This window comes from Rhinoraja longicauda, chromosome 32 (genome assembly GCF_053455715.1).
Source record: "Rhinoraja longicauda isolate Sanriku21f chromosome 32, sRhiLon1.1, whole genome shotgun sequence".
Taxonomy (NCBI): domain Eukaryota; kingdom Metazoa; phylum Chordata; class Chondrichthyes; order Rajiformes; family Arhynchobatidae; genus Rhinoraja; species Rhinoraja longicauda.
Window position 1 is genome coordinate 27,683,854 of NC_135984.1, and position 18,669 is coordinate 27,702,522.

An 18,669-nucleotide genomic window follows, 5' to 3' on the forward strand; every position below is an offset into this window, starting at 1 on the left:
TCTCGACCCGAAACATCACCCATTCCTTCTCTCCTGAGATGCTGCCTGACCCGCTGAGTTACTCCAGCATTTTGTGTCTACCTTCGATTTGAACCAGCATCTGCAGTTATTTTCCTACACTTCCCAAGTTCTATACTCAGACCAGAAAATTATAGGCCACTGAGCTTTCAGAGGCAGGGATATTATTGGAGACGATGCTTCGTGGCAGGATTTTCTCACATTTGGAAAAGCACAGTCTTATTAGGGAAAATTAGCACGGCCTTAGTAGGGAAAATTGCACAGTGAAGGTCCTGTCTCACAGGTTTGGCCTACAATGGAATAGAGAGGAATGAGACGCGTTGGGCCAAAGGGCCTGTTTCCACGCTATATCACTTGTTGCCCTTAAGGGCAGAAACAACATCCAAGTTTCGTAAACCTTGCCATCCTTATCTTTTATCCTCACAGGAACATGCTGGTCTTCTGGGACCTTGTCGACGAGAAGAGTGAGATGTCTAAGACACTGAGGAATTGACATGATAAATGCTGCAAAACATTTTTCTCCAATTGGAAACCTGGACTTTGAATCAGATTCAGTTGAAGAAAGTTTTTGTTTTCCATACAAATCTTCATAATTCTGCACCTCAGAAAGTTATGGGTGCACAGGTGTCAAGAAAAATTCAAGGTCAATATCAACAGACTTTTGACCAGAAGAAATCAGAATATTTATGTAAATGTGGCACAAGAGCAACCATGGACTAACTAAATGGTGGAACAGGTTTGAGGAACTGCAAAACCTGGCTCTATTTTTATATTGGACAAGGTGCAATAAAATACAAACACATTAAATTCATTTAGATTAATGAGATGGTGGAGGCATGGAAACAATATTTACAAAGGAACAAAGCAGACTCATATTGAGAACAATTATATTCTTCAGCTGAAGAGAAACACATGTTGGTGTTCCTTATCAGCTTTTATTAGAACTACTGGTTCTTTTTGCAAGTATTTATGGCTTTGGTTTAGGTATACGTGGCATAAATTTTAAGTCTCAATACAAAACCTAGAAAGTGGATTCTTTAAGAAAAGAGCAGCTAGTGACAGATGGATGTACAGAATTGTGAAGGCTAAGGGGAGGCGAAATGACTATGGTAAAGGTCTGTCAATCTGGCACCAAATTCCCGCGTGTGCCAAATTAAGTCTTGCTGGACAATTGCACGATATCCCTATTAATACTTCAACACAGAACAGTACAGAGTGAGAACAGTCCCTTTGGCCCACAATGTCTGTGCCGAATACATGCTAAATTAATCTCCTCGGCCTGCATGTGATCCATAAACCACCATTCTCTGCATATACATGTGTCTTGACTCAAAGCCTCTAAGATGCAACTAATTCCAGGTACATATCATTCTGTGCAAACAAAAACTTGCATCGCACATATCCTTTAAACTTTCGCACCCTGACAAAGCTGTGCCCTCTAGTATTTGACATTTCCACAGTATGCCTCTCATAATTTTACATATTTCCATCATGTTTCTGCTCAACCTCCGAAACTCCAGAGAAAACAATCCAAGCCTGTCCAACGACTCTGCTGTGGACCTGTTGCGATGGTAAGCAAACTGCAGTGCAAGGCTGGCTGGAAAGCTGAGGTTAATGTGCACTCTGACCAGTCTCTCTCGTGCTTCATGATGGTGGATGTCAGAGCCACTGGGTGGTAGTCAGCGAAGCATGCTACATTACTTTTATTTGGCACTGGGATGATTGTGGCATTCTTAAAGCAGGCGAGGGGTTCAAAGTGGAGTAGTGAGAGGTTAATGATGTCTATGAATACCGCTGCCAGCTGATCCGCATAGGTCCTGAAGACACGGCCAGAGATCCCTCAGACAGTCACTCTCAAGGGAAGCTGATCTTACAGTAACCATTGGTACATGTAGAGACTGCTCCAGAGACTGGCAAGGCCGGTGCCATTCCTCCACCGCCCTTCAGGATCTGCCTACCATAAGGGACATTATCAAATGCCTTACCAAAATCCATGTAGATAACATCCACTGCTCTATGCTCATCGATCACCTTCGTCACCCCCTCGAAAAACTCACTCGTTAGCAAGACATGACCCATCGTGGACAGTCATGATAACTGGGCTTAATTATCCCAATCTCTTCCAAATGCAATTAAATTCTATCTAAAATAATCCTTTTCAATAACTACCCTGTTGTTGAGATGAGGCTCACCAGCAGTCAACTCAGCATTGTAGTCCCACTCGAGACAATTGGAGATTGAAGGTAAAACCTCTTTATTAGCTACAAAAGTTAAAGTCATTGTTTAAATCTACTTTTGGATTAAGTAGAAAAAAAATTACTGGTTAAAACCAGAGATAAAAAATAACAAGTTAATATTAAGATTACATCCAAAAATAATTGGCTTTTAGGAAAGGAAGCTAGTGGTTAATTTAGTGGAGGTCAGTAAGTCACGTGAATTATCGACAGTGAATTAAGTTTAGATTGTTAGCCTATTCATGCTTATGATTGGGAATTAGGGGTGAGGGAAGAGATGAATGAGTAGTAGAGGAATTAGTGGGTCAGGCAGCATCTGTGGTGGGACTGGACAGGGGTTGTCTCAGGTCAAAAGCCTTCTTCAGACTGATTTGGGCAAGTTTGCAGGTCAGATTTTAATGATCACAACTCTTTCCGAAACTCCACACATCAATTTTTGCTATTTTTTTTAGATTTTAATAAAGGCTTTGACTTTTTACCATTGGTGGGGCTTAAATATTTTAATATTAATCAATGAAAAGAGCATCGCTTGTGCCCTTGGTGGAAAATCATTTTTCCTCAATCGACAATACTGACAATTATCAACATTTATTGCATCGTATGGAAGGCGCATTCCCAATCTCGTTGTACCCCTGTACAATGATAATAAAGATATATTGTATTGTATTGTATTGAATTCAGAACCGAGATGATCATCTACTATATATTTTACAAATAGTCTCTGCTGTGCAACCAGGCATCGACAGCTTTGATAAGACAAAACCAATGCGACATGTTTACATCATATAAACCCATTTTCTAGCACATTGCAAATGAGGTTTGTTTCAACTGCGATGATGAAATCTACAAACCCCTACCAAGCACACTTAAGATCAGCCAGCATCCTCCAAAAGTATAACTACTGAAACCTTGTATGTTTCACACAGTACAGTTTAACTGTTCGCAGGCAAAATCCACGTAAGGCAGATCACAACGTTACGTAACTAGCTACTATTTCAATTTAATTGTACTTATAGAAAGCATTTAAGATCAAATATTTTTGCAATTTATTGAGTCGGGTTTTAACAGAATTTAGCCAATCTCAACAAACATTAATAAAAATAAAAATATTCCTGAACTGAACCAAAAGTAAAAACATAAAATTCATAACAATTCATACTCAATCCATTCCTCATTTAACAATGTATAACATGACTCAGTTATACCAAATTATATTCAAACATGTTCTCACAGGGCAGAACTCATGGGAGTTCACTTATTGCCAAGTTCTCCCTCTTGCTTTCTTTGTGATTTTTTAATACTTAATTTTAAATACAATTAGATTGTGCTTAATGTGCAAGATACATCTTCTGGATGCACTGGGACGCATCCTCAGTGATGTCACCTGGGGTCATCGGGTGTTTCGGGTCTCACAACATCAGACCCCCTCGCCCAGGCAACCTCCCGACCTGCGTCCCAGCAGCAACTGCCCACGTACGGATCAGCCCTCTTAATCCAAAGCCATCTAGTGGCTTTCTCTGCGGCTTCGCTTGCAGATTGAATGGCCCTCTTCTTTGCCAGTCCCGTAATGCCCAATTGGTTGAGGACTTTGCAGAGTGAGCGTCCTGCAAAGCCTCTACAGCCCACCTCTATGGGATCATAGCAAGTCTTCCAGCCTCTGTGCCGGCACATCTCCACCAGCTCCTGGTACTTTGCGCGTTTCCTCTCATTTGCTTCTTCCATACGCTCTTCCCAGGGCCCTGTCAGCTGTGTTGTCACTTTGGAGGTGATGATCATGTCTGGCCGGAGTGATGTTACTGTGATGTGCTGCGGAAATTTCAGCTGTTTGCCCAGATCGACGTGCAGCTGCCAGTCAGTGGCTGTGTAGAGGAGGCTCACCCTTGTTTTTGGTTGTGGTTGAGGCTTCTCTCCAGCTTTGACAAAAGTGACTAATTTCTTCGGGGCGTGGTGGTGTTTGCTGCTACTGATGGCAGTGGCTATGCTCTCAGCAACCGCCTTGAGCACCTGGTCATGGCGCTACCGATAGTGACCTTCGCCAAGGGACTTTGAGCAGCTGCTGAGGAGATGTTCTAATGATCCCCTTCCAGTGCAAAGTGGGCACGCTCTTGCCCCAGACGTGGAGGTTTGCTGGGCTTGGTAGGGCATCGTGGACAGCTTGGACAAGGAATCGGACGCGCTGGAAATCTGCCTGCATGATGTTTGACCAGGTAATCCTGCGCTTCGGTATGCTCTCCCACCTTGTCCACACTCCCTGCTGCCTGAGCCCCACTGTCCTGCTCACACGCTCTTCCACCACACCTGCTCGGACCTCTTCCTGGATGAGATGGTGTTTCTCCTTGCCCTGGGCCTTGCCAACCTGGGTCTTAGGGAAGTGTCCCAAGCCTGCTCTGCCAGTTGCTATGACTCCCACCAATGCCTTTCGTCTTAGGCGTGACTCTGCCACCTCCACTGCTTTCTCCGCCCTCCATTTCCTCCCTGTTATAGTATAGCAGGCTAGTTGTCTGTATTCTATTAAATTCATATTTCAGATTATTAGCCTGCAACTCACCAAATTACATAGAATTCACAAGAAAAAAAAAATAGTCTATTTGTGCCAAATATATTACTTCACCATTTGATGGACACATTTTTTTGTGCTGGAGTAACTGAGCAGATCAGGCAGCATCCCTGGAGAACATGAATAGGCACCATTTCGGGCTGGTTGCAACCGGAAAGGTTGCCTATCCAGGTTCTCCAGAGATGCTGACTGACCTGCTGAGATGCTCCAGCACTTTGTGTCTATCATTGGTATAAACCAACATCTGAAGTTCCTTGTTATCACATTTAATCATTTGCTTCATTTGGACCTTTTCCTTCCTCCTCATTTGCTTGTCGGGTCTCCCTTTACTCAGTCTGGGGTCCCTGAGAGTCAGGAGAATCCCTGACTCTCAGTCTGAAGGGTCTCAAACAAAATGTCACCTATTTATTTTCTCCAGAGATGCTGTCTGACCCAAGGGCCTGTCCCAGTTTTGCGATTTTTAAGGCGACTGCCGGCGACTGTCAAAGTCGTAGCAAATCGCTGAAATTTTTTTTACCCTACGACAATGTCTACGACAATGACCACGACAATGCCCACAAGCTACGACAACTTACCACCTAGGCGACGGCAAGTTGCCGACCCAATCTTCGCGACCCAGGACGTCCACTACGACAGGGACTACGACAAGCTACGTCAACCTGCACTTAAACACTCCATGTAATTATGTGCAAAAGATGCTGTTAAATGTTTTGTCGTTTAGAATTTCGCACATTTGAAGTAAACATATGGCCGCGCGGACACATATCTTTTTTTTCTGCCCATCTTACAAGTTCCTATTTATTCACAAAATGCTGGAGTAACTCAGCAGGTCAGGCAGCATCTTGGGAGAGAAGGAATGGGTGAAGTTTCGGGTCGAGACCCTTCTTCAGACGTTCCTATAGTGCCCTTAATGCAAACTATTGATAAAAAGTCTGAGGTCATGTTTAATTTTCTCTATTGTAGTAAATTTATGGAAAATATTTTGATTCGTAGGAAAAATATTGTTTTTTAGAGTAAGGATTGGGAACCAGATGAAGGTGTTGCATATAGTGCTTTGCGTAGCGCTGATGCAAAGCCATCTCATATCATATCATATCATATATATACAGCCGGAAACAGGCCTTTTCGGCCCACCAAGTCCGTGCCGCCTAGCGATCCCCGTACATTAACACTATCCTACACCCACTAGGGACAATTTTTACATTTACCCAGCCAATTAACCTACATACCTGTACGTCTTTGGAGTGTAGGAAGAAACCGAAGATCTCGGAGAAAACCCACGCAGGTCACGGGGAGAACGTACAAACTCCTTACAGTGCAGCACCCGTAGTCAGGATCGAACCTGAGTCTCCGGCGCTGCATTCGCTGTAAAGCAGCAACTCTACCGAACTTTATCTCCAAAGATAAATCTGCAGAACCGAGCATAATATATGCCCAGGTCTGTGCAACATGCGCCATGTCACGGAGCAGCGAATGAATCAGTTGAATGTAACTTCAACATTTATCAGAGTGCTTCATTCATAGCTTTGTCTAATTACAATGAACAAAATGCAGTCTCAAAAATCTAGGAACATCTAATCGAAACGGCAGAATTGATGGCCTTTGCTTTAATTAAAAAACAATAATTTTTTGTGAATAAGCAAGGCTATAATCGATTATGCACCAGCGACTGAAATTCAGGTGGTGATAATAGGCCACAATCTTGAATCTCTCTCGTGCTTCAGGTAAAGGTGCTGTCACATTGCTTCGTGCAGAAGCTTCGGGGATTTAGACCCAACGACGAGGGAGGACTGGCAACCAATTTCCAAGTCAGGAATGTGTACGCCTCGGAGAGGAACCTGCACGTGGCAGTGATCCCATTTAAACTTTGTTCTCTAGGCGTGGAGATCAAAAGATTGCGATGCGCTGATGTAATGGATGGGATGAATAGCTGCAGTTTAGGTAGTAAATAGTGCACGCTGCAGCTGGTGAAGGGAATAACAGCTAACAGTAGCTGGGTTGGCAACCAAATGCACTGCTTTGAACTGAAAGGTGTTAGGTGTCTGGAGCTGGAACATTTGCTGGAACTGCACTCAGCCTGCCAAATGAAAGTCATTCTATCACATGCCCAAGTTATGCATTGACAATGAGAAAAGGTTTCGGAGTCAGTGGTTGGGTAGCTTATCGCAGGATACACAGCCTACTCTTGTAGCTCTACTATTTATGGTTAATCCTCGTGCATTTGTGATCTATGATGAGCACTAAAGAGTTGATGTTGGGGGATTCAGTGTTCGCAATGCCACTGAAGTTCAGGGTAATTGGTTGGACTCCATTTTTTGTAGTGTGACCCAACACCTTTAGACTATTTGAATTTCTGCGGATTTGCAAGTGGAACGGGATATGGTGCAAAATTTCAGTGAGCACCCCAGTTGTGAGTTAAGATGGAGGAAAGGTCATTTATGAGCAATTTAACACGGCTAAGCTTACGATACTGCCCTGAATATTTCCTGTGGTGATGGTAACGCTCTTGGATAGTTCATCTGGAGCAATAACAACCATTTCTATCTCTGCACAACATGACTTCAATTATACAGAACCCAATGATACTGTATTTGGAATATTCCCATGATAGAAATAGTGCAGAGAACATTCGCCTGATTAATCTTTGCGGTGACTGGTTTTGCTACATGGGGAGATGTTACGAACATATATTGGAGAAGAGAGAATAAAGGCTGTTCACAAAAACCTACAATATTTTACAGGCCGACAAATGTGTGGATATTTATCCTGATTTGGTTGCTTAGAATCAGGGTTTGCAACCTCATAATGAGGATATAGCTTCTCATTTCAGGGATAGCATTATGAATCAAGACTGCTCCCTGTAACATGACGTGGCAACTGACAACTCAGTCACAAATAATAATCTAACAAGATATGATGTCATTATTATATTAGGTAAGCAATGCATTTGAGGTTACTGCATGGTACGTTTTTTATGTATAGTGTGTTTGATATCTGTAACTCGCTGTTAGGGGAAGTGCTAGAATCAGATACAATTGCTACGTTTAAACAGCTTTTATACAGATCCATCCACAGGCAAGCCATAGGTTCCGAAACTGGCCATAAGTATAGATAGGGAAAAGGTCGGTATTATCATTGTGCCAGAAGGATCCATTTTTGCGCTGTTTGACTATGACTGTAAAACAAAATGAGACAACGTGGGTTTTCTCCGAGATCTTCGGTTTCCTCCCACACTCCAAAGACGTACAGGTATGTAGGTTAATTGGCTGGGTAAATGTAAAAATTGTTCCTAGTGGGTGTAGGATAGTGTTAGTGTACGGGGATCGCTGGGTGGCACGGACTTGGTGGGCCGAAAAAGCCTGTTTCCGGCTGTATATATATGATATGATATGATATGAAAGATTAGTGGTGATATTTTATCACTGCAGTAGAGACACTGGAAGGCACTCCTGACGCTATTGTTTATTTTTTTTAAGTTTGGGGCCTTGCCGTCGGTATGGTCAGGTGTCCGCCTCCCTTTGACAGCATCGCGTTCTTCGCCCCCATTCTGCAGCTGGCTGTTGCAGCTGAACCTCTGTGGACGGGTTCCGACAGTTCTGTCAGTTTTGACAGTAGGCGACAACCTACCACACCCGGCGACAACCTGCGACAGTGCCCACGACAAGCTACGATCATTGGCGACAAGCCAGCTGTCGCCGAAAATTTTCAAACAGGTTCGTTTTTCCGCAACGAGCCGAGATCTGCTACGACTCATTGGCGACTACTCACGATCATGCCCGCGACAGCCACGCGAACGTGCGGCGCCAACCTAGTTGCCGACAGTCGCCTTAAAAATCGCCTAACTGGGACAGGCCCTCCACTGAGTTACTCCAGCTTTTTGTGTCTATCTTCCTTTTACATGCACATTCATTTCAACCATTCCCCAGTTTTTATGTTCCACATTCTCACCACTCTAAGTAAATTAATTTCTCTCATTTCCTCTTTTAATCCTTATTGACCACTGATTTCCAGTTCTCCTAAGCCACAAAAATGCATTTTTCACTGGGGTCTTGACAAAGAGGCAAGGGAGGAGATTGCTGCAGCCTTGACAGAGACCTTTGTATCCTCTTTAGCCATGGGTGAGATCCCAGGAGAGTGGAAAAGGCAACAGGGATAATCCAGGAAATTAAAGAACACCGAGCTTTTATAAACAGTGGGGAAATTATTGTAGATTCTTAAAAACAAGATTTACTCCCGTTTAAAAAAGTAGAGACATTAGGAATAGTCAGCCTGGGTTTGGATCTGTGCTTGGATTTCTGTAGTTTGTAACATATATTAATCATTCAGATGAAAATGCAGGCAGTCCGACTGGTCAGAGAGGAATAGAGCATGGAAATACAGCCTTCAGCCCAACATACCCATGCCGACCCCATCCACACTAGCCCCACTTGCCCATGTTTGGCCCATATCCTTCGAAACCTTTTCTATCCAGGTACCTGTCCAAATGTCTTTAAAATGTTATAGTATCTGCCTCAACTAACTCTTCTGGCAGCTCATTCCACCCTCTGTGTGAAAAAGTTGCCCCTCCGGTTCCTATTCAATCTTTTCTCTCTCACCTTAAACCTATGTCTTTTGGTTCTTGACTCCCTTACTCTGGGTAAAAGACTGCATTCACCCTACCTATTCCCTCATACACCTCTATAAAATCACCCCTCCACCTCCTGCGTTCCAAAGAATAAAGTCCTCACCTGCCCAACCTCTCCCTTGAGGGCTCAGGCCCTCATTTACTGGCAACATCTGCTTAAATCTTCGCTGCACTCTTTCCAGCTTAACAACAGGGTAAGCTTGCAAGCAACACAAATTTTACAAAACATTTTTTATGACGCACTTGATGTATTGTCTGCAATTCTGGTCACCACACTCTCGGAGGTGTGTGATAAGGAGATTCACCCGTATGTTACTTCGAACACTTATGAGAGGTTGGATGGGCTGGTTTGTTTTCCACAGAGCAGAGGAGGTTGAGAGATGACTTCATAGGGGTGTGTGAAATTATGAGAGGCATAGATAGCGTAGATTGTATGATTTTTTCCCCCCATGGTTGTGGGGAGGCGGGGGGGAAGGAGGGCAAAGAAAGCAAGCAGGTAGGTTCATTGTAAGGGGTGAGAGATTTAAAGAGGATCAGAAAGGAACATTTTTCACAGAGGAATTGGTTGAGCATTGGTTCAACATGCTACAAGAGGTGGTGGTGGAGGCAGATATAACAATAAAATTTAAGCAGCATCTAGACAGATACTTTACACTTTGCTGTTACAATAGAATATCTTCTCCCCTTCAGTGTAGTTTGCAAATTTATACTTCCCAAATCGAGTTTGTAATCGAATGTTAATTTCCAAAGATAGACACAAAATGTTGGAGTAACTCAGCGTCTCTGGAGAGAAGGAATGGTTGACATTTCGGGTCAAGACCCTGAGAGTTAGGGGAGAGGGTTTCTAGAGATACGGAGGGCAAGGTGTAAAAATGACAGATCAAGCAGAAAATGCTAAGGAAAGGTAGAATGAAACATTGTCAGCTGAGGAGAAGGTGACAAGGAGGCATACAATCGGTTAAATTAATCAGAAGTGTGTAGGAAGGAACTGCAGATGCTGGTTTACACTGTAGATAGACACAAAATGCTGGAGTAACTCAGCGGGACAGGTAGAAGCTCTAGAGAAGAAATGGGTGACATTTTAGGTCGAGGCCCTTCTTCAGACCCGGTCTGATCAGATCACACAGATCAGGACAATGAAACTAGTCGGAGAACTAGTGTGTGGGATGGACGGAGGGAGGGAAAGCAAGGGTTACTTGTAGTTATAGAAATCAATATTCATACTGCCAGGTTGTAAGCTGCCCAAGCGAAATATGAGGTGCTGTTTCTCCAATTTGCCTCAATCTGACACTCTTAATAATAATAATAATAATAATACATTTCATTTCTATAGCGCTTTTCTGGAAACTCAAAAACATTAAAAAAATAAAATAAACGAACAAAAAGGAAGGATAAGGAGAAGCGACGGTCAGTGGTTGAAGGCAGTGTTGAACAGGTGAGTCTTAAGTGATGTTTTGAATGTGGTGAGTGAGGAGGAGTCTCTGATGGTTTGAGGTAGTGAGTTCCAGAGGGTGGGAGCAGCGATGGAGAAAGCCCTGTCCCCCCAGGATCTGAGTTTGGTCCGGATGGGGGGGGGGGGACAGGAGGTTAGCAGCAGCAGAGCGGAGGGTGCGGGTGGGAGTGTGTCTGTGGAGGAGGTCAGTCAGGTAGGATGGGGCCAGGTTATGGAGGGCTTTGTAGGTCATGAGGAGGATTTTGTACTGGATTCTCTGGGGGATGGGGAGCGAGTGGAGCTTGTAAAGGACGGGGGTGATGTGGTCACGGGTCGGGGAGTGGGTGAGTAGACGGACAGCGGAGTTCTGGATATATTGGAGTTTATTGATGATTTTTGAGGGTGAACCATAGAGGAGGCTGTTACAGTAGTCCAGACGGGAGGTGATGAAGGCGTGGATGAGGGTTTCTGCAGCTGTGGAGGAGAGGGATGGACGCAGACGGGCGATGTTTTTGAGGTGGAAGAAGGCTGTCTTGGTGATGTGTTTAGTGTCTTTGTCGAAGGAGATTGTTTGATCAAAGATGATGCCAAGATTCCGGATGTGAGGGGAGGTGGATACTGAGAAACCGTCGATGTTGAGGGTGAAGTTGTGGGTGGATTTGGTGAGCGTTTTTGGTCCAATGATGATGATTTCGGATTTGTCACAGTTTAGTTTGAGGAAATTGATTTGAAGCCAAGATTTTATTTAAGTGATGCAGTTTGTCAGGGTAGAGTGTGTGGCGGTGGAGATTGACTTGGTGGAGATGAGAAGCTGGATATCATTGGCGAAGCAGTGGAATTGGAGACCATGACGGCGGATTAAGTGACCAAGGGGGAACAGGTACAGGATGAAGAGGAGGGGGCCGAGAACTGAACCTTGGGGGACACCTTGGGGGAGAGGAGCGGTGGGGGATTTGCAGTTATTAATGGAGATGAACTGGTGCCTGTCGGAGAGGTATGATTTGATCCAAGAGAGGGTAGTGCCGGTGATGTTAAAGGTGGTTTCAAGTCGGGTGAGGAGGATGGAGTGATTGATGGTGTCAAAGGCGGCGCTGAGGCCGAGGAGGATGAGAATGTTGAGGATGAGAATGTTGAATGTTAATTTCCGAATGGGCATTACACAAGGAAACAAAACACCCTTCAGTGAAACTCACAAATAAAGTTTTAATTCCCAATGCAAATTTCACAAACAGCACCAGAGTCCTACAAACATTGCATTAACACCAAAAAGGCATGGAACAATTTCTAAGGAAGCCCTTTTTATACCACCTTCTCAGATTCAAACAACCTCCCAGCATTTCCTATTTTAGTTTGAGGCTTCTAAAATACAAATGCCAGAATTAAAATGACAAAAATGCTGAAAAATGCAGGTCAGATATATTCTGCATGTGAAATGAAAAGGTATGTTAGCACTAAGATGCAAAAACCTTTGTAAAGATTAGGAAGATTGAACTTCAAGTGAAGCAGGGCCTCAGAAAACCTACACCTGGAATATTGTAAATGGCACCTGCTCCCCTCCTGAGGAAGCATATCCTTGCAAGAGCGCTCACCAGTTTGGGATCGGAAGGGGATGTTCTTGCAGGAGACAAAGTGCAGATGGGCCTTGTTCTGGACTTTAGAAGAATGAGAAGTATCTCATTGAAACAGAGAAAATTCTTACAGGGTTTGAAAGATAAATGCATAAATGATGGTTCTCCTGGCTCGAGTGTCTAGAACATCAGAATAAAGGACTAAAACAAAAATATTTTTTTCATAGTTTTGGAGAATTGGCACAGAAGAGGAATTGAGGCCACCATAGATCACCCATGTTCAAATTGAATGGTGGGGCAGGTTTCAGGAGCCAGTGGCCTATTCCTGCTTCCCTTCTGTGTTCACAAGATGGCAAACGTTTGGAACTGGCATATGGAAGTTCAGTCAGTAAGGATATTCAAGATAAAGATCGATCGATTTTTGGATATCAAGAGAATCAAATGGCCAATATCCAATTCTACGTTTTTAATTGTTATATAAAAGGTGGGCAGCTTGCCACCTTTGTTTCACTCTTTCCCTGTAAATGTTGTTTTTCGTACTAATTATCTGTACCTTGTATATCAGAAAATCAGTTTGGCAATGAACATGAATTTAAGGAATTTCCATACGTATTTCCTAAGTAAATCACAAATATTACATTGATACTGTTTTTGCTTCCTGTGAACAAAACGAATTGGGCTGTGCCCAATTTGCCATGGATGTACATTTGTAATGTCCATGCAGATTGTAGATTTTAACTGACATTACAGGTGCTCCTCAGCTTCCGATGGGGTTCCGTTCAGAGAAACCCATCGGAAACCGAAAGTATTGTAAGTCGAAATGCATTGTAATACACCTGATCACATGGCCGGAAACGAGGGGCGGCTCGCTACGGGTCGCTGCTGTTTGCATAATCGCAAAGTCGAACTATCGCAAGTCGAAACATCGTAAGCCAGGGAGCACCTGTACTGTTAAAGTATGAGATTTAAGGGCCTGTTAGGCGATTTTAAGGCGACTGCCGGCGACTAGGCTGTCGCCGACAGTTCGTCGGGGAGTCGCTGGCATGATCGTGAGGAGTCTTCCAAGAAACGTTGTGGATCTCAGCGCGTTGCTGAGAAATAAACCGGAGTGAAATTTCTCGGCGACAGCTGGCTTGTCGCCAGGTATCGTTGCTTATTGCGGGCGCTGTCGCATGCTGTCCCCAGGTTTGCTAGGTTGTCTTAGATGCATTTAGAAGCACGTAATATTAAATTAAGTAAAGTCATTTGAAGATACCATAAAATACTTGTGTTTAACCAATTTATTTACCGTCAGGACATTTGACAGGTAGATTGGAGACGACAGTTTGACGGTCAGGTAAGCGTGGGAATTTTCGTGATGTTTATGGTCATCAGCGATTACATTTAAAGCAGGCTCCCAACCCAGATATGCAACCCAGAAACCAGATATGCATCTCCCGTACATTTTCAAAGAATGTCCACACTCATCAGAAAAATCCATTCAACCACTTTTAAAATTAAATTTCTTAATACTGCTATTAGTAAACTGGAAGTCAATCCAGTTTATGCCTTGTTACCGTGAAGCTTGGTTTTCAAGTAACCCGGGCAAAATGTTATATTTCGAAACTCTCAAGTACTTACCGACTTGTCAGTGATTTCAGCGAAAATTGGGACGCCGGAGAAGCATTGACAGCATGGGAATTTTGCGATGTTTCCGAACACGGTGTAATCTCGACCTGACTCGGCATTGTCGTAGTCATTGTCGTCGGGTAAAATAACATTTTGGCGATCTGCTACGACTTTGACAGTCGCCGGCAGTCGCCTGAAAAATCGCCTAAGTGGGACAGGCCCTTCACACACCAGTGAAAAGTGTTCAAAAATAAATGATTTTACATTCTGGATTCAAGGGGTGCCTAGTATCATTCAAACTATCAGATATAGAGGATATGGTTGGCTCAAATGCGAGAATTTCAAATTGTCCAGTGGAACATTCTGCAAGAGATTATTACCATAGCACTGATGGTCTCTTCCCAGTCAAGACGATCACGAGGAGGAAGGGTTAGCAGCTCTGGAAAGTAATCATCCTCATCTAGCAATGGTGAACCTCTCTTCAATCTGCAATTAAGAATAAACAATCATAAAATTAATAACAAATAAACACTGGGCAATTCAGACTATTAATATTTTTAGAATCGACATAAGGAAACTCCTCATGGATCTTTAGGAATTGAAGAATTAAAACAGGCCCAAATGCAATCTGATAAGAGCAACAATCCACATAAATACACCAGAATAATTAAATGAAACAATCTCTAAAGTCTCTGAAGTCACAAATCTATCCGCATCTACAGTCCTCAGTAAATTAGATAATGATTAAGTCCTATCACGTCTTACGTAACTGAAGCTTACAGACCAAAGTTAAGATAGGTTTACATGGCTGAATACTCATTGAGGTAGATATAAGGATCCAATAATATTTCTTAATGCCAACTTTATTTTTTAAGCCACTATGTATTATACAATCTTGCTGCTCACTTAAAAATTGTCATCATTACCTATTCAGCAATACTTTTTTATTTGTGCACCATTCAAGGCTGAAACCAAGAACGTAATGGAATTTGCATTTGCCTGGATTAATGAACTGCAACGGTACTGAAGAAAATTTTAGGGAGGCACGGTGGCGCAACGGTAGAGTTGCTGCCTTACAGCGAATGCAGCGCCGGAGACCCGGGTTCCATCCCGAATACAGATGCTGTCTGTACGGAATTTGTACATTCTCCCTGTGACCTGTGTGGGTTTTCTCCAGAATCTTCGGTTTCCTCCCATGTACAGGTATGTTGGTTAATTGGCTTGGTAAATGTAAAAATTGTCCCTAGTGGGTATAGGATAGTGTTAATGTGCGGGGATCGCTGGTCGGTGCGGACCCGGTGGCCGAAAGGGCCTGTTTCCATGCTGTATCTCTAAACTTACAGCGTTCAAAATAAAGCAACTCCTTCAGATGGTGCCCCTGCCAATTGACATGGGTTGCCATCCTGTTCATTCAAGGTGGAATGTTGCTACAACAACTGCAGAATTCTCACGGCAACATTTCGCCTCCAAACTCCACCACGCTTACCAGCATTGAGGTCTTTGGCATCGAAACAACTCCAAGATCTAGTGTTAGTTTCAGAAAGAGCTCAACGTGGACTTCCCCAATCTAAAACTATCTTAGGAACAGCCTGTTTAACCACAGGAATGAGAAACTCTGTGTAGGAAAAAACTGCAGATACTGGTTTAAATCGAAGGTAGACACAAAAAGCTGGAGTAACTCAGCGGGACAAGCAGCATCTCTGGAGAGAAGGAATGGGTGATGTTTCAGTCCAGACTCTTCTTCAGATGCCGACTTTGCAGGTCATTATCTCAGTCCCCTGATGGAGGCGGACCATTCCGGCACCGTTCGGCTCCTCTCAGAGGCCCGACAGGCATTCCCGCCCACCGCATTTTTGGTAGATTAGGCAAATCTTGGGTTGGCGGGGGTCAGCCCCGGTAGTCCTGCGAGGAAAGCGACGCCTCGGCCCCGCAGCCGGCCACCAGTCCAACCCTCATTGGGACTTCTGAGGACAAATTGTTAACCAGCGCCCGGGCTACCCATCCAAGAAATGCAATTTTTAACATAAATTTAATTTACATTTAATTTTTTTATTTTTTTTGAGAGTCTAAAGAAGGGTCTCGACCCGAAACATCACCCATTCCTTCTCTCCAGAGATGCTGCCTGTCCCGCTGAGTTACTCCAGCAAGGAATGAGAAATTCAGTGGTTCAAAAAGGCCACTCTCCCCATCCTCCCAATGGATCAACAGATACGGTCTAAAAAACCTAACAAGCCTTTCACTATATGGCATTTATCATGCATTTTAACATATCCATTTCCAACTGTTCCCATCATTTCCATCCTTAAAATTCAAAATTGAATTATACATACAATTTTAAATGCCATAAAACTAGTTCCACAATAGGGACAAAGTTCCTTTAAACATCGTTTTTATTTTATTTTATTATCGTCACGTTTACCAAAGTACAGCAAAAAGCTTTATTTGTTGCGTGCCATCCGATCATCGAAAAGACTATACATGATTACAATCAAGCCATCCACAAAGTTCAGGTACATGAAAAAAGAATAACGTTTAGTGCAAGATAAAGTCCACTAAAGTGAGATACAAGATAGCTCAGGTGTTTCCAATGAGGTAGATGGTAGGTCAGGACAGCCCTCTAGTTGGGAATGGGGCTGGGAAGAAACAGTCCCTGCATCTGGAGGTCTGCATTTTCTCACTTATGTACCTCTTGCCTGATGGGAGCGGGGAGAAGAGGGAGTGATCGGGATGAGCCACGTCCTTGATTATGCTGATGGCCTTGCCGAGTTAGCATGAAGTGTAGATGGAGTCAATGGAAGGGAATTGGTTTGCGCGATGGTCTGGGCTACGTCCACGACTCTACATTTTCTTGCAGAGTTGGATGTGGTTGTTACAAACCAATAGGTTTTCTGAACCTGCAGTGCCCTCCATAATGTTTGGGACAAAGACCCATCATTGATTTATTTGCCTCTGTACTCCACAATTTGAGATTTGTAATAGAAAAAATCATACGTGGCTAAAGTGCACATTGTCAGATTTTAATAAAGGCCATTTTTATACATTTTGGTTTCACCATGTAGAAATTACAGCTGTGTTTATACATAGTCCCCCCATTTCAGGGCACCATAACGTTTGGGACACAGCAAATGAAAGTCGTCATGTTTAGTGTTTTGTTGCATATCCTTTGCATGCAATGACTGCTTGACGTCTGCGATTCATGGACTTCACCAGTTGCTGGGTGTCTTCTCTGGTGATATCAGAGAAATTCTCTGCCAGGCCTGTATTGCAGCCGTTTTTAGCTTATGCTTGTTTTGGGGGTTAGTCCCCTTCAGTTTTCTCTTCAGCATATAAAAGGCTCCTTGACAAACTCCTTTGTTGCATTAGCAGTATGTTTGGGATCATTGTCTTGTTGTAGAATGAACCGCCGGTTGTTTTGAGGCATTTATTTGAACTTAAGCAGATAGGATGTGTCTATACACTTCAGAATTCATTATGCTACTACCATCAGCAATTGTATCATCAATGAAGATATGTGAGCCAGTACCTTCAGCAGCCATACATGCCCAGGCCATAACACCCCCACCACCGTGTTTCACAGATGAGGTAGTATGCTTTGGATCTTGGGCAGTTCCTTCTCTCCTTCATACTTTGCTCTTGCCATCACTCTGATATCAGTTAATCTTCATCTCATCTGTCCACAAGACCTTTTTCCAGAACTATGGTTGCTCTTTTAAGTACTTCTTGGCAAACTGAGGTCATTAACAAATCCACACCTGACTCCTGAAGAGTGTTTCTGATCTGTCGGACGGGTGTTTGGGGATTTTTCTTTATCATAGAGAGAATTCTTCTGTCATCAGCTGTGGAGGTCTTCCTTGGCCTGCCAGTCCCTTTGCGATTAGTAAGCTCACCAGTGCTCTTTCTTCTTAATGATGTTCTAAACAGTTGATTTTGGTAAGCCTAACGTTTGGCTGATGTCTCTAACACTTTTATGCTTGTTTCTCAGTCTCATAAACGTTTCTTTAACTTTCATTGGCACAACTTTGGTCCTCATGTTGATAAACAGCAACAAAAGTTTCCAAAGGTGATGGAAAGACTGGAAGAAAAACTAGGTGCTACGAGCTCTCTTATACCTGCATTAAGGAGGCATTTAAACACACCTGAGCAATTACAAACACCTGTGAAGCCATGTGTCCCAAACATTATGGCACCCTGAAATGGAGGGACTAAGTATAAACACAGCTGTAATTTCTACATGGTGAAACCAAAATGTATAAATATACCCTTTAATAAAATCTGACAATGTGCACTTTAACCACCTGTGATTTTTTCAATCACAAATCTCAAATTGTGGACTACAGAGGCAAATAAATAAATGATGGGTCTTTGTCCCAAACATTATGGAGGGCACTGTATATGACTAAAATTATTGATTGTCCACATTGTCCATTACCCAGAATGAACAAATGCATTCAAAATAATGTCAAGGGGTAAATGAATATTTGTTCAATATTTCACTCACAAATTTGACACCAGGCTTTGAAAGGTAAACAACTTAAAGGCTGGTTGATTGCTGGTTTTTAAATCAAGAGAGCTGGAAAATGACAAGAGATGCTATGCAGAGGGAGAACTACTTGCATTTAACAGGATGT

General features: G+C 43.1%; 1 protein-coding gene across 2 annotated transcripts in view; it reads right to left on the minus strand.

The window, feature by feature from the left end:
* arhgap32b (Rho GTPase activating protein 32b) overlaps positions 1–18,669 on the minus strand; it is a 415,224-nt gene that overhangs the window by 244,373 nt on the left and 152,182 nt on the right. Inside the window, exon 4 of one of the 2 annotated variants that reach the window (XM_078426922.1) lies at positions 14,422–14,527. In XM_078426922.1, the coding sequence (XP_078283048.1) occupies positions 14,422–14,527 (106 nt within the window). Of the gene's footprint in view, positions 1–14,053; positions 14,281–14,421; positions 14,528–18,669 lie in introns of those variants that run through there. The other variant, XM_078426925.1, reaches the window with a different exon arrangement.